The sequence below is a fragment of the Talaromyces atroroseus genome (genome assembly GCF_001907595.1).
Source record: "Talaromyces atroroseus strain IBT 11181 chromosome Unknown scaffold_1, whole genome shotgun sequence".
NCBI classification, from domain to species: Eukaryota; Fungi; Ascomycota; class Eurotiomycetes; order Eurotiales; family Trichocomaceae; genus Talaromyces; species Talaromyces atroroseus.
Window position 1 is genome coordinate 1,370,785 of NW_017971433.1, and position 15,702 is coordinate 1,386,486.

At 47.3% G+C, this 15,702-nt stretch overlaps 6 protein-coding genes across 6 annotated transcripts; 1 reads left to right on the top strand and 5 right to left on the bottom strand.

Moving 5' to 3' along the window:
- Positions 1 to 300: 300 nt before the first annotated feature.
- Positions 301 to 1,051, bottom strand: UA08_01550 (hypothetical protein; the record flags this gene model as incomplete). Its single annotated transcript, XM_020261227.1, has 3 exons — positions 301 to 738; positions 820 to 972; positions 1,046 to 1,051. The coding sequence occupies 3 exons, from the start codon at positions 1,049 to 1,051 to the stop codon at positions 301 to 303; spliced, it is 597 nt and encodes a 198-aa protein (XP_020123614.1).
- Positions 1,052 to 1,444: 393 nt separating this feature from the next.
- Positions 1,445 to 4,735, bottom strand: UA08_01551 (hypothetical protein; the record flags this gene model as incomplete). Its single annotated transcript, XM_020261228.1, has 3 exons — positions 1,445 to 3,103; positions 3,161 to 3,329; positions 3,702 to 4,735. The coding sequence occupies 3 exons, from the start codon at positions 4,733 to 4,735 to the stop codon at positions 1,445 to 1,447; spliced, it is 2,862 nt and encodes a 953-aa protein (XP_020123615.1).
- Positions 4,736 to 5,816: 1,081 nt separating this feature from the next.
- On the top strand, positions 5,817 to 9,071 carry UA08_01552 (hypothetical protein; the record flags this gene model as incomplete). Its single annotated transcript, XM_020261229.1, has 1 exon — positions 5,817 to 9,071. One exon carries the CDS (start codon positions 5,817 to 5,819, stop codon positions 9,069 to 9,071), a length of 3,255 nt encoding a protein of 1,084 aa, XP_020123616.1.
- A 458-nt stretch (positions 9,072 to 9,529) lies between these two features.
- Positions 9,530 to 10,741, bottom strand: UA08_01553 (hypothetical protein; the record flags this gene model as incomplete). The annotated part of the gene is made up of 3 exons (XM_020261230.1): positions 9,530 to 10,283; positions 10,372 to 10,489; positions 10,558 to 10,741. The coding sequence occupies 3 exons, from the start codon at positions 10,739 to 10,741 to the stop codon at positions 9,530 to 9,532; spliced, it is 1,056 nt and encodes a 351-aa protein (XP_020123617.1).
- A 1,030-nt stretch (positions 10,742 to 11,771) lies between these two features.
- On the bottom strand, positions 11,772 to 12,410 carry UA08_01554 (hypothetical protein; the record flags this gene model as incomplete). Its single annotated transcript, XM_020261231.1, has 2 exons — positions 11,772 to 12,263; positions 12,336 to 12,410. 2 exons carry the CDS (start codon positions 12,408 to 12,410, stop codon positions 11,772 to 11,774), a joined length of 567 nt encoding a protein of 188 aa, XP_020123618.1.
- Positions 12,411 to 14,409: 1,999 nt separating this feature from the next.
- UA08_01555 (60S ribosomal protein L27-A) lies at positions 14,410 to 15,134 on the bottom strand (the record flags this gene model as incomplete). Its single annotated transcript, XM_020261232.1, has 3 exons — positions 14,410 to 14,417; positions 14,486 to 14,822; positions 15,081 to 15,134. The coding sequence occupies 3 exons, from the start codon at positions 15,132 to 15,134 to the stop codon at positions 14,410 to 14,412; spliced, it is 399 nt and encodes a 132-aa protein (XP_020123619.1).
- Between the last annotated feature and the right edge of the window lie 568 nt (positions 15,135 to 15,702).

Consider the following 15,702-nt stretch of genomic DNA (forward strand, 5'->3'; position numbering starts at 1 on the left):
TATGGCGCATAGTGGAATTTTTTTCTCTTTTCTTTCATATAGGCAATGATCATAATCAATTTGGTCGAATCTCATATACTACATTGGTATTTCCACAGAGGTACTTATTTTGAATGGTGCCCAAGCATTTGGCTGCAATTAAACGCCTTTCCTATGCAAATTAACACAACATGCTCTCCCCTTCTCTGATCAAGCTTTTGAAGGTTTTTTACGCACGTTAACCCAACGGTACCTAGAGCTAGAGCACCTCTCAAAGCTAACTAAATCATATTGATGCCATGCTGTTAGCAAAAAAAGTTATTACTGACTTGCCAGATTCTCATTCAAAATCGTCAAGATATTGATCACATCGTCATCCGAAAGCCTCTCACTCATATCTTCGATAAAACTCGACATCACAGCTTTGTCGCTATAATATGGATCTTCTTCCTCCTCTGCTTCGGCGCCATCCACTTCCATGGTATCTTCTTTCGCGACATTCTTCGTTCCGACACCGAGATTGATAAGCATCATAACCTCACCTTTTGTGAGATTGTAGGGGGCTAGTTCTCGAATCAGTTTCCGCAACGCATTGTCCAATGGTGTGGGTTCCGTCGGCTGTATGTACGGCTGTTGCTGCTGCTGTTGTTGGTCTGTGGATTCTTGTTGATCATTATTCGTGCTCGAATCTTTGGAGTCATGTGTATAGCGTGGATAGTTTAGAAGATGCGGGGATATGCGATCGACGTAGTTATGTATCTATTTTGGAGGGGAGCAAAAATTAGCACTTCAATGAGCTCTGGAATAGGTACGCAGCATCTTCTTTATGTGTTAACATACCTCTGCCACAACAGAACAATGTAATCTCAGATCTGGCTTTGGCTCATAGTTTCTAAAATTTGGAGGCCCTTCAGGCGATTTTCGAGGTGGATTCGAAGTCAGATAGGAAAGAACCTCGATGTTGGTCAGGGTTGCGGTTTGCGGATCAACGACCTTGTGTTCATTGTTTGTTAATTTTTATCTTCTGTGGTATTTTCCGAATAGATGAACATTATCTTGAGTGTACCTTCATTTTTGAATTGTGTGAATTGTACAGAAAGCGATATATGGTCTCTCGTGCAAGCAGAGAAAATGATGATTGATGCGTAGGCATTCTAGAAATCTTCGGCGGGGAATGAATTTTGCCGGCAGTATCTTTGTATTTGGCGGTTGACACTAAGGCGGTGAGTACCTAGGTATTTCCTGGCAAATATGGATACACACAGAAAAAAACAGAAAAATAGTATCTCAAATGTGTATACATTGCTAATATACATTGTGGAAGTCTTATAGGCTATATACCTTCGGCCTTTGCCTGATCTCAGGGATCAGAAGTCTGAGCCGGGTTTGAAATGACCATCCACAAAGTCACCTCAAAAAGGCAGTATAAAATGGTAATGAAGGAATAATGTGCAATGTCCCTAGCTCACTTGGAGTCTTCGCCCTCTTCCTCTTCCTCTTCCTCTTCTATTCCAAGCACTAATTTCTCTATTTCCTCTGTTTCGGACTTTGACTCCCCCAGCTTCTTCGTCTTAGGCCCTTTGCCTGCCATTAGTCTACCCCAGAGGTTATAGACCGCGCGAAGAGTACTAGATTTCTCTCCGCCCCAAGCTCCTAGTCCGTCACCGAATACTGCATCCTCAAAACCGGAACAAAGATCTTCAAAGCTCATCCACTCATCGTTGTCAGCCCACATGCCTCCTTTTCTGTCGGGATATTTCAATAAATCCGAAGCTCCTAACGCCGAGATCTGCTGAATTGGCTCGACTTGACCAGAACGCATATGCTTGCGTAACAATGCTCGAGACCAAGGATGGAACCACATATGATCCCAGTATGATTGACGTACACTAGATTCACCGTTTGTGTGAATGATTGCAGGTACTGCTGCAGTTTGTATGTATGTTGCCAGCGGAAGATCGTTCCAAGTAAAATTCCACGACGGGGGAATTACATCAATACTTGACATGTTCGCAGTTTTGCTAGTCAGGATGTTCAATGATTTGTCTTTCTTGAAGGGGTTCAATGGGTTTTGTTCGATATCAAGTGGCAGGTTTAAACGCACTTCTCGCGGGACTCCATGCTCTATTTGTACGGATGACGCCTTCCGGAAGTCACGGTACCGTAACCATTCTATATCGCTGGTTGTTTTCCTTGTATTGAGGAATAACTGGCCCTCATAATCAAGCCCAATCCCGTATTCATGCCGATCCCCCGGCTGTATGTGAGCGCGCACATTAGTGATATTGGAAGCTTCCGAGATCCCTACGAAATCCCAGAGCCATTCTTTGAAGGGGCTGCTGGTCTTTCGCCTTTCTGTTTCCCTAGAATATTCTTGGGCGCCAAAAATGTGGGTGAACATCATTTGGTCACCAGCACGTGACGGTTGCTTCTGCATTTCTTGCAACACTCGCTCGTAGAGAGGGATTAGATCGAATGTTTGGCCCATTATAATGCTAGATTCGATCCATCGAGGCCTGTTTTTGGTCCCATCATGTTTTTTATCCGTTTTGAGTCCGTATATGTCTGGTGGCAACGGCGACTGCGGTACGCTGGCACAGGCCGCAGTGTCGGTGAGGTTTGAATAGCAATCCTTTCGAGAAGCAAATAATACTCTTTGAGTGTATTTCTGAACGAGGTGATGAGTACCCTCGTCTTCGACGTTCCCAACAAACTTCATACCGTATTTGCTTCTTAGATGTTCATTTTTCTGGCGTGTTATTTCTCCGTAGCGATCGATGAGAATATCGGATGGCAATTGGAATAAGGTGTCGTCGCTATCGACTATTAATACAAGGTCTCTGTCTCCTACTCGTTTGTTTGTTTTTAAAAAGGTGAGAATCGACTGCACGTTTTCAATCGCAGCTTTGTTTGAGGTAGATCCCGTCCGCGGCTCGGGGTTCGGTTTGAGAAGGGTCATGGGTGGGTAGTCTAATATCATTGCAGAAGTGATTGTCCGGCATAGTTGAGGACTCTTGGGCGTCGCAGATACGAGAACGTGGAAGGCGGAATTTGAAGGGTCAAAAGGCGGAGGAAGTTCCCAATCCTGATTTCCAGGGACTTGGATATTAGGAGCCGAGCTGTCCTGCACTACATCAGACCATCATACTTTTCCAACAGGGTAACTGACGAAATAACTTACTCTCCTGGAGCTGTAAGAAAACAGGCAGAAAATAAACAAGACAGAGCCGACAGTATAGATGATCACTCTGGATATACGCATGCGCGGCATGCGTAATGGGATGTGAGGCAGATTCCTCCATGGCGAGCCAAAGCGGCTGAGCTCGAACATGGTGCGGCGACGACTCTCCCTAATCGGTACAAGTTTATTGGAAACGACACGGGAGAGTCATCTTTTTTTTAATCCAATCGAGACGAACAGTTCTGATGCAGCTGTACACAGAACACGCAAGTTCTGGTCGTTTTAAGAAGTTATGAAAGAGGAGAACGTAAAGACCAACGAAGGAAGCCACAGCTTGGCTAGTGGGCCCGCTGCTTGGTTAGTGCTTTGTCACGTGTGGGTCTTCCCTTTTTGCTAAGGGTCAGGGATATCCATCCCATCTCTAATTTGTGGAGTACGCACTCACTACTGAAGCACACAATCGTTGGTATCATTACAATGTACACAGGGTTATACATCGCTATAAACATCAGCAATGAGCCCTTAGGACGAGCCCAGCTACTCTAAGTAGATTTCGTCGCGAATACGCTGGAGGTTTCGGAATAAGCCCCCGCCAGGCCCGCTATCAGTGTTGGAGCGTTCCTCGGCAATCTGGTCCATCGAGGATCTCCCCTTCTTCGATGCACGCTCCCGTTGGTTTTCCAAAGCCCTGCGTCGGTCCTCAATGATCTTTGCAAGGCTATCTAGAAAACGGGTCCGAGCCTTGTCCTCTGCCGTGCCTCTCCAAACAGTTCCGAGATTGCGCAGTGCTTCGAGTCGCCTTGTGGCTGCAGCTAAGCCAGCATCCCCGCCCCCCTTACTATTCAGGAGCTCTGTTATTTCCGTGCGGAGTTTTTTAGCGATTTCTTGCCCTCGCTCCTCACGGCTGTGACTCTCGGTACCAGGTTCCGGTGCGGACACGGATATAAACGAAGAAGTAATCGACAACTCCGACGGGGGAAGTGGCCACTCCATTGCATCTCCGAATGTCTGAATAACCTCCTCCAGTCGAGCGCGCACTTGACCTAAGATCCGCAACTGAGCGATATACTCTGGCTCCTCGGGGAGTTTGGCAACGGAACCCGCTTTTTCGCGCTCTGTTCCAATGGCCCCCCCCTTGAGTTCATCCTCCAGTTCACCCTCATTCTGTACTTCCGGGACAAACTTGATAATGTCCTTGTGTAGGGTTTCAGCTAGGGTGTCGGCAAGACTAATTGACTCGCCTCGTAGCACTTCCACTTCGTATGCCAATCTACCCCCGCTTCGTAGGATTTCCTCGGTGAGCTGTGTCAGGATCCCAGAAAGTCGGACATTCTGGGTACTTGTTTGTGAGACAAGCGACTGGCTTCGTGATGAAAGCTCGCCTAGGGACACCGAACCTGGTGCTCTCGAGGCATGCGGCTGCGAGGCGGATAATGTTAATGGCGGGAAAGAGTCGTTGATGAAGTCAATAGGATCGAATGAGGGGTCGGCGAAATGTCGCAAGGAAGGCTCTAATTGATGCTGTGTGCCATTATTACTAGTGCCGGCGGAAGATGTTTGCGATGAATGAGCCATCGATATCAGTTCGGAGTCTTGCGTTAAATCTGCATATCGACTAGCTTCTAGTAGGCCCTGAGTAAATAGAGACGGAAATAATGGACAACTTGAGCTGATTTGGGGGGAGCAGAAGATGTTGATGCGAAGGTCAGATCTGCCAGAACCGAGCAGCCCACGTAGACGTACCGTGAAACACGCCGGGCCAACTTTCTTCCGGGGTTTGCTTTCATCTGCCCAAGTATCGCCAACGACAGCCATATATGCACACCTCAAGTTGCTTTACAGGCTGCGAGTGTCTATACTATGGTGCAAAATAACTTGCTTAACTGCGCCTTTTCTTTCCCCCGCAAGTACCAGACGTCTGTTGGCCATGCAGCTCTACAGAAGGAAGTCGACCCAAGACCCAAGTATGCCTATATATCTAGGTACACCATCAAGAAGAGACTCGATCGGACTGAAGGGTCGCTGGGACCTGTCCTGATGGTATTGTAGCCCAGGGAACACAAATCCAGCCGTTTGTGAAATATCTGTGCGTAGATATGTCAAAGAGACGGAAACAACCTCCAGAGGTGATGTGCCTAAGGCTACCATCGTCTGCCTTGTGGTGGTTGACCAACCTCCAAGGCCGCAGGCAACAGCACACCTTGCTGCTTCTCGACAACGGCCACGGGTAGTTTTCAGTTTTCTTCTTGCACTGACTGATCCTTCACTTGCTGACAGACACTGTGAAGTGGGCAGGAGGAAGAGGGAGTTGCGCAGGCTATTATCTCATTGACTCTCACTTCATTCTAAGCACCCGCTGGCTTTGTCCCAATCCTTCGTTTGAAACTTTCAAGATACCTACTACGCACTTCTTACTGCCTTGAATCTTGTCCCCTGTATGAAGCTGCCCTGATCCCATGCCTCGAAAACAATTTGTGCAGGATCTGGAGGAAGTCAGTTCTGCTGGCATATTCCCAGGTGTTCATGGGATAAAACGAGGAGATGATGATGAATCAATATGCTTTTCCTTTTCCACATCAGCAGACCCCCTGTTGACCGTGGATTTTCAAGCTGCTGTATCAGGTAGATGAAACCGCCTATTAAAACCGAGAGAGAAATGCTAACGTTACTCCTAGACCTCTCTGAATATCCACATTCACATAGATACCTGATCTATTCGACTTCAGCTACTGTGCCATCCGCTGTTGTCGATGTCCTTGATGTTGTTCAAGCTGCTGTTGCAGGAGCACCACTCTGTGACCTCCTCAATACCATCAGTGATGCATTGGAGAAGGCCTTTTCTATGACCAACCATGAAGATACGCCCCGAAACCTGGCAACCGCCGACACACCCTCCGTTGAAGATATTACGTTTTTGGGTTCTGATTATGAGATGGACTGGGAGGATGAGTTCTTCGACGAGGATCAGCAGTTCTTTGGGTCAGATTATAAAACCTCGGGATCATCAAAAAAGCTAAGCGCTGATCTCCGTGTTGCCAAGGCAGCCGGTTTCAAAGTGGGTTATCTGGGAGACACAAATGGATCCGTTATCGTTTCAATATCGTGCCGTATAGCGAAAATGATCATTTCAGAAGAGGCAATGCAGGCATGGGATGTACAACCATCTCAATACCTGGTACTATTACTTCGCTATCCTAATGGTTATTTCAACACAAAGAAGATACTGGGAATGAATAATGCTTCGTCATCGGTACAAATGCATGTCGGTCTTTGCGCCTCCTACAAGCCAAGCATGACTGAGGCTTTTCAAGCATTCACACGCACCTCTGCTATTCCCATGTCAGACTCGAAGCCTCCATCCGAGTCTCAAGAAGTTGGGAAGTTGCAACCACTGTTTCTAGAGGCACCTTTAGTGTCACTTCTCAACGAACGATTTATCGCAATACTTAGAATCAGACATCGTCGGTCTTTCTCGTGGTCTGGAGCAGAATCATTCTTCAACCAGGGCCAAGGCTTGATGGCAGACTGTAAAAAGCCCCAGGACTCTTCGCAATATCATGGCGAGGCTGATTGCGGTGAAACACTACGACACTTGGTTCAAAATGACCATTTTGTCGACTCTGATGATCTAGAGCTGCTTTCCTTCCCATTGCTGGCAATGCAGTTCACCTTGCGACATTTCGTGAAGTGCACGAAATTCTGCCTTGTCTGCCATTGCAAAATCGACGCTAACTTTGAAGCGCTGAAACCGTATGTTTGCAGCAAACCTTTGTGTCTGTTCCAGTATATGTCACTTGGTATGGGCCCTAGTGTTGAATGGGAGATTCGCAGACAGCCTCTCGTAGTTGACCTGCTCATTAGCTTTGCGTTTGCTAGCGCTGCTGCCGGAAGCATGGTCGATCTCCCAACTGGTCTTAAAATGATGGTACCTCGCATTTATGATAAAAAGAGTCTACGCTCTGGTTCCTTTCAACGATCAGATATGCAGCTCACGGTCGAAGCTAGCGAGAAGGAGCCCTTTTTGTCACCTGGCGATTGGATTCTTATAGAGCTGCCTGGATACGGGGGAATTCATCACTGGCATTGTCGAGTTGAAGGCACAAATTCATGGCCTGTGGTTAACATTTCAGAGCCGATTGTACAACCATTGGACTGGAAAAAGTACGGTGATATAAAAAGCTCTCTAAGTATAAAATATATCGTACATGACACGAATTTCGATGACATGGAAGATGGAGAGAATAAGCAGAAAGTTATTTTGAATCTCCTCAAATCACTCCCAGACGTTCTCACAATGAAAACGTGGTTGGACTCAGAACCGTCAGGCTCTACTAGGCTTTTGTCTTCGTGGGAGAAGGTCCCACCTGCTGCGCTTGATCTTCTACGGTGGATTGTGGCATCCAACACATCCTGCATCATGCAAGATGGGGATATTTCGAAGGGAAACAAGTCAAGTTATAACTTCATCTCCGGCATGGGTGACTACTTACAGTTCCGGTTCGCTCAAGGCTCTCCCGACAAGGAGGAGAAATTCATGTCTGCAGTACGTGAAGTCAAGTCTGAATATCCAACCATTTTCGCTTGGCATGGAAGTTCAATTTCCAACTGGCATGGAATAATTAGAGAGGGATTACATTTCAAGAAGGTTTCCAACGGTCGAGCTTATGGACATGGTGTTTACATGGCTCAGCATTTCTCTACATCGCAGCAGTATACCGGCCATTGTATACCGGAAGCATGGCCAAATACCGTTTTGAACATCAGCCATACCCTCTCCTTGAATGAGGTTGTGAACAAGCCCAGCAAGTTTGTTCATTCTTCTAACGGGATATACGTTGTGGATCAGATCGACTGGATTCAGACTAGATATCTGTTTGTTAAATGCGAAGCGGAGGTGGCGAAGCTCATGAATCAGCTTAGAGACGTGCCCGTAGCAAAGGATGCCGGTCAAAAGATCTTTTATACTCAGGATCCCAAATACATTGTCAGTGGAAGCCATTCGCAAAAGATTCAGATTCCAATCACTCTGTTTGGTCAGAGTCGATGTCGTCTTCAAGAGCCAAAAAAGGTTCCTAAAGGGAGCAAAAAGGAGGGCAAAAAGCGAAAATCAGGGTCTACTGAGGAGAATAATAATGAATATGCAGACGATGACGACAACATGAGTGTGGCAACATTAGCGGAAGATATCGAAATTTTGTTTTCAGATGGACCTTGCGAGGGCTCAGAGAAAAGAGACAAAGGAAAGGAAAAAGAAGGATCATTGAACAAGAAAGCAAAAGAGGCAGCCACCACGACGGGCTTCGAGCCGGGCGCACTGACCGAGTCCTCAATAACCATTCTCCAGCCACCGTCATATGCAACAAGTTCTGCCACAAAGGCGCTTCAGCAACGGCTCCTCCAGGCGCTCAAGGTGCAAGAAAAGGAAGAATTAGATGAGCTAGGATGGTATATCGACCCTCAACTTATCACCAACCCTTACCAATGGATCGTGGAGCTCCATTCCTTCGAACTCACGCATCCACTGGGGAAGGATCTCCACAAGGCCAGAATACAAAGCATTATCCTCGAAATGCGATTTCCATCCGACTTTCCCATGTCGCCGCCATTTGTCCGAGTCATTCGCCCGCGACTACTAGAATTCAATCGCGGAGGCGGCGGCCACGTCACTATGGGGGGAGCATTGTGCATGGAATTACTTACTAGTTCAGGCTGGTTACCGACCTTTTCAATTGAGAATTTGCTCCTCTCAATCCGCCTGGCGATGTGCTCCATGGACCCTAGGCCAGCGCGGTTGTCATCTGGCTCAGGGGTGCAGGACTATTCAGTTCATGAAGCTGTGACTGCCTATATCAGGGCTTGCGGCCAGCATGGATGGAAGATTCCTGAGAACTTTACGAAGATGGCATGGTGAATTAATTTTATTTTTCTTTTCGTTTCTTTGCCTCCCAAATTAGCTACGTGGTCCAGGAGATAGAATTTTTGTTTCGCATTTCGGGTCTTGGTCTTTTTCTTTTTTTTTTTAGGTGGCTAGTCCAAACATGTTGAAAGATTTTTTCTTATAAACGAACATCAATAGCTTATAATGGACGCACTTATTTTAGCTCTTTGTCATACTTTCCGACTGATGCAGTCCGTGGAATACAGAAATCAAGAAGTTAGGGTCAAAAAGTACGATTAGTTCCTGACATACGGTTACGCCACTGGAAAGACAATACAATCATTTAGCAAAGGGTATAACTCGTTAAATGAGGACATAAGTTGGTTGGGGTATAAGAACATAAAAAAAAGTTGAGGCAAAACACGCGTGATCCTAATCATTGCAAAATGTGGTAGAGAAATCACCTACATCCAAGTAGGATGTTGGGTAATTTAGATGTTCTCGACAACGCGAGCATTGACAGCACGCTGGAATCCGTCATCGTGCTCATTGTTCGCATCCCAGGTGTTACCCTGAGTCTGGTATTTGCTTGGTCCTTCGCCGAGATTATCTGCCAATGCAAGTGATTGCGAGACCATCTGGCCAGGGGCAGGCAAGAAAATAACCTTGCTGTTGGCCGTTTTAGCCATGGCTTGCATGGCCTCTAGATAGCGGATTTGCATGGCCGGAGCAGAAGAAAGAATGTCGGCAGCTTGACGCATCAATTTGGCGGACTCCACCTCGGCGCGGGCGGCAATGACCTTGCTCTCACCAATTCGCTTAGATTGAGCAGCCATTGAGAGAGAATCTTGCAAATCATTACTGAATATAATGTCCTTGATCAACATGGATTCAACTTTGACACCCCAACCGGCAGCGACGTCTTCGATTATTTCGCTTATTGACTGGGCGATCTCCTCGCGGCGCTCGATTACATCTTGCAAGACACGCGCACCCACAACATGGCGTAGAGTTGTTTGCGTCCGCTCAATCAAAGCTTGGCGAACATCGGCAATACCAAAGGCTGCTTTGTGAGGCGAGATGATGTGGTAATAGATCACAGAGGTCAAGTTCAAGGTGACATTATCTTTGGTCATGCAGACCTGGCGAGGGACCTCGACAATTTGAATTTTCACGTCCACGGTGGTCAATCTCTCGCTTAAAGGGTTAACTTTGACAAGACCTGGATCGACAGCACGTTCGAAGCTAGAATGTTTCCAATGCGAGTCAGTCTGCTTTAATTCTGAACATAGTATCGCATATACGCAAATAGCGCTATTTAGTCCGAACTTACCGGCCGAATCGCCTAATTAAACCGACTTCGCCTTGAGCAACCGATTTGAAGGGGTTGGGACAGAAAACACAGCAGGGAACAGCGCCCAGACAGCCAATACATTCACCGATGCCGTGAACTGTGCAGATGGATGCGTTAGTAAAACGGGACCACAAAGACGCGAGGACAGCAAGAAGCGTCACGTACTAAACGAGGCATACCAGCCATGGGCATCTGGGTTGTCGTCGCTATGCTTGATCTGCTGGGCATAGCTGGGCTGGAGATCTTCGGCCCTGGCGGGCTGGACTTGCACCAGGCTGGACAGCGGGGGTTGGACAGGGGGTTGAGCTGACTTGCCATTGGCAAGGTGGCCGTTGGCAGAAGACGACATTTTGGCAAATAAGTTCAGATGAGAAGGATGGACTCTGGCAGAGGATGAAGAGACAGGCCGGAGACATGCGATACTTATACTTGTCAGGAAGGACCCCACACATGGAAGCCACGACTGTCAGCAAATACGGGGAAGGCGCAGACCCGCCTCACTCGCAGCTGCAAGAGCGCCCGGAGTGCGCCTTCCCACTGGCTCAGACTGCTTTGTGGAGCAGTGTCCTAATACAGTATAGCTTTTGTTCCTGAAAAGGAAGGCGGTCTTTTCAAATGCCCGACGTTCTTGGCAACCCTTTTCGGCGTAGCTCTACGGAATCACAGGCCCTGAGACCTCATGGTATCTAAATTAGGCAAAGCTCCATATTATCTTTCTCGGTTGTGCCGGCAGTGAGTTCGGTTCGGCTCTCCAATGGCGTCATTGCTCTCCGTTGCTGAGCAGGCAAAATCGCGCATTATTGCGAGAAACTTTCCTGCACAGCCTGGTGGAGCGCGGCTCTGCGACGCGGTTTGGACCCGTTTTCACGAGGCTATTCTGCGTCTGATTCACTATCAGTCTATCACACTAATCACTAGATGAGTCCGTTGGCGCTAATTGCTGCTTGGATGACGACCATATGACTGTATGCTTGGGGGCCGTCTAGCTGATGAACAGATCGTATGATTGTCATTTGTTGAATGCTGCATGCTGTTCTTAGATAAGAGTCATTCAATGGCCCGACATCGACAGCGGCCGGCAGTCAGGATGATGATAGCCTCACGGCATATCGAAATCAGCCATATACAAAAATCAGCAGGCGTAGGTCAGAAACTATATATTGCGTATAAACTCATCACGCGATCTATAAAGCATAAAACAATATACTTGGAAGAGACAGAATACGAATGTCAAAACAATAACCGGGGAATCAAAAATACCGTCCCTTGTTAGTTATCCAGGGGACGATGAAGAAGTGAAAGGAAAAAAAAAAGAAAAAGAAAACCCCCCGCCCCTTTCATCGTGATCAGTCGGCAGTAGCAATCACAAACATATTATTCTACTGGTTAACCTTCTCGTTGACTACCTCCTTCGTCTGCTCTTTCTTGTCTGCCAGATAATCGCTCAACCAAGCTAGTGACTCCTGCGAAATCACCAGTCCGGTGGTGATGACGGCCTTTCCGCTGGCCACATAGCCATCGCCGCCGCACTTCTTGTACTCTGAACCGTACGTGTCAAAGACATGCTTGCGTGTGTCATCGGCAAGACGGAACGGCAAGTAGGCGGTATCAACGATTGTATTCTTGATCTTGTCGGCGTCCTCCTTCACGATGGGGAATCTCTCATCCACCTTGGTCAGGCCCTGGTCGCCAAGAGAATCGGCTTTGGCGAGATAAGGCGCAACATAGGCGTAGGGAGTTGACAGGTAGGGAAAAAAGGGCTTCGCAATGCGTTCGTAGCCTTGGTCGGCATATTTGAGAGAGGTGGCTCCGTATTTGTTGTTCTTAAAAGTGGTAATGGAGTCCGAGACCACGGGGTAGGAGGTCAGATGCTGTCCAAGATTGAATGGTTAGAATGGACCATAGTGTTACAGTTAGTTGGCTGGTATTTCGGGAACACTCACAGAGAGGAATTGAGAGTAAGGCTTCTCGCCATTGACTACGGGCTCACCCATTGTATCTCTCTCAGCGTGGGGCATGAGGTTGCGACTGGCATTGTCAGTCAGTGTCTGCGGCGGCTTGAATGGTGGGACAATACTAAATACAAGAATAAGCGATCGATCTTTTATTGTGCCTTACTGGGTAACTGCTCGGACGTAGAGGCGATTGAGTCAAAGAGAGGGTGTGACACAGACACACAGGCGAGGTATATATCTTTGAGGAAGGGAGAAAGGAGGAGGAGATGGGAAGATGAAAAGAAGTGAGAGAAGAAAGAGGGAAAAAAAAAAAAAGGGCAGCCTGCAACGTCAACGACTGAATGCGTTCAAATCTAGAAGGCGCGCCCCTCTGGGCTCTCACATGTATCTGGGCCAGCCGGCCAATCAGCGCACGCAGCAGAGCACGCAAGCGCCATAAAGCATTCGCCTCTTGCATGTGATCAGCGGCCGGGTCTCTTTATGTTTTTCTGTTTTCTGTTGTTTTATTTCTATCTTTGTTCTTTATTCTTTTCTGCTTCTCTATTCTCTTCGCTACAACGAGCATTTCTCTCGGGAATTGACCAGCCTACCTGTATTATTCAGCTGTAAGGGCTGGCTGCTGCTTCCAGCCCAAGAGAACTGCAGCGGAAACCGGGAAGTGAGTGAGTCCTTCGTTATCAGGCAAAAATGGTTACGTAGTTGCATTTGCATGTGACAGTGGGCCGCCGTTTTCCACTTCCAAAGCCCTCGTCTTGCCTATCTGGGCTTAGCGCAGCGCATGTCATCTAACATTCTGAATTGCTTGCTCTGAGACTCTGTTCCTATAGGCATTTACCGAGTACAGCAAAGGCAAAGCCGGCTCACACACGCTGCCTGCGGCGAATGTCCAAGCACTAGCTCCTGCATATACTAACTAATCGACCACTAGCCATTGATTGGCATTCCAGTACCATCAACATGGACTAATGCGGCGCTAAGCTGATATCTGTAGAGGGTATACCTCTTCCGCTCTTTGTGATTCGCGTACCCGAATCTAGAGCAAAAAAGAACACCCCGCAACCTGTGCCATGGCAAGTTTTGGTTTCACTGATAACATGTACATCACCATTATCGTCGCCAATGACACGACCGCGTGCAACGGTGGCTTGGAGGAAACCCAATTCTGTGGTACATGAATGTAGGAAAAGTCGGGAGAGTCGAAAGAAGCGCTTTGATTGCATGGCGCCGACATTGATACTGATCCCAATTTGCAAGGGAATCTTGCCACCTGAAACCTGGGGGAGATAGGAACAATCATCACTTCAGAGCAACTCAACGAGAGAACTTCCTTGTAGCTAATTGAAAAAAAGAAGGGGGGGACTGAGAGATTCGTTCCACGTGAAAGTGGACTGCCTCATCATGTACATGACAGGTCACTGAGTAATTAGTTGCAATGTGCATGTGTGTGCATGCGCAATGACTCGACCAAGACATGCTACAGGGTTTCAAGATCAACCGGTCTCCAGACATTCTCCGCACTCCGGAGTACATTCGTAATCGACATCCAACTGATTAACGCGTTAGCCCATCCATTGACTGATAAAGTAGAGAGAGATATGATCGTAGGATCATAGATTCTACTGATATATAGAGCAAGGGAAGAAGAGTCCAGAACTGAACTGGTAATGCGTGGTATTTTGATTCATCGCAATTGACGCCAAAATGATAACATGACGGCTTCTCTCATAAGATAAGAAACAGTTTTAAGAAAACAAAAAAAAAGAGAATATTTTCTTGTCTTCATCTTTTTCTTTTTTTTTGTTTTCCTTCTTCCTTTCATATTTCGCAACATGAGTCCCAATATTTTCAGAACTTGGAGATATTCAATACACATCCCATTCCTTTTTCAGAAACTTGAAACACGTCCGTTTGAGCTGGTCGAGCCGCTTCTGAGGGATGACTTGGAAAGTTTTAAGAGAACAAAAAAATATGAATTCGCTTCCACTTTAAATCGTTCCCCATTTCATGTTGCTCCTATATGCACCCGAATGCCCTCCATCACACCGTGAAAACTTTTATTAATTTAGAAACCTGTAGTCGAAAGTTGTCAGTAGGCTGAAAGAAACCGATATCACCATGATCAGATCCTTGTAACTTACGCAGAGGTGTGAAGAACCATCGGTTCTTGCCGCTCTGGTATCGCTCCTCGAGAGCCTTCTTGACGGTCTTCTTGGCATCCTCGCGCTGTGAAACCTCCTTGAAGGTGTCGTTGCTGACAACTCCCTTGAGTCCTTCGAGCTCGAGTGTGTAACGGGTGGGCATCAGGTGGTTGTAGTTGACAACCTTGATGAAAGGCTTAATGCGGCTGCGCTTCTCGACCTTCTTGGTACCCATGCGACGGGTGACCTTCAGGGGATAACGCTCGATACCGGCAACGAGGGCATAGGAGAAAGGGTGGGCCTTGGAGCCGGTGTCTTGAGGCTGAATGATGACGACCTAAATCCGCGTTCAAACTTGATGTCAATGATTCGCTCATAGAAGAGAAAAAAAAAAGAAGCCAAGTTGCATCCCAATGAACAAGTCCCATTCTTCTTTCTTTTCTTCTTTTATTTTCGCGAATTCCAATTGTCCCATTTAGTCGCTTTTCGTCCACCCGATTTGTTCTTTTCTTCTCTTTTCAGAAGCGAATGTCCATCCGTATCATGTCCAACTCAAGAAAGCAAGGGGAGAGAAGAATAACAGTTGTAGTCGTACCTTCTTTCCGGCGTAACGGCCTCGGGTGATGATGGCCACACGGCCAACTTTCATGACTATATCATCGCTGTTAGCTCGACAATCCGATGCAAATCTGTCGTATCACTGAGACTGGAAAGAGGCAGACTAACACTTCATCTCGAAAGTTCCCGTCGATGTGTGGTGGTTTGTCGAGGTTGATCGATCGCGGGATCAAAGTGTCGTGACGGGCCGGGCGTTCAACTTCTTTTTTCGCTTAGGAAAGTCAGTGGACGGCCAGGGCTCTAGGGCAAGACGCCCGCCGGGTTTGTGTGCTCGCCGTTGATTGGGTCGTTTAATGGATCATGTGACTGGAGCCCGCGCCAAGACGCTTGCCCTGAATGTGATCGCTGCCTTGCTGCCTTGCGGCCTTGTCTCGGCCCCACAATAGCGTACCACGTCAGAAAACCGCGTCAACCAACCTCCAACTAAGAAACCGAGTATCAAACGAGCTCTATGATGCTTTCATGGATGAGCCAGCTTTGAATATATATTCTGCTTTTCGTGTCATGTTCGTGCTGTATTTACAGATTTGCACAAAAGATAAGACCTCTTTTCCGCCGGCTCAAGACCACTCGAAAAGACGACGGCTACAGCACTTGGC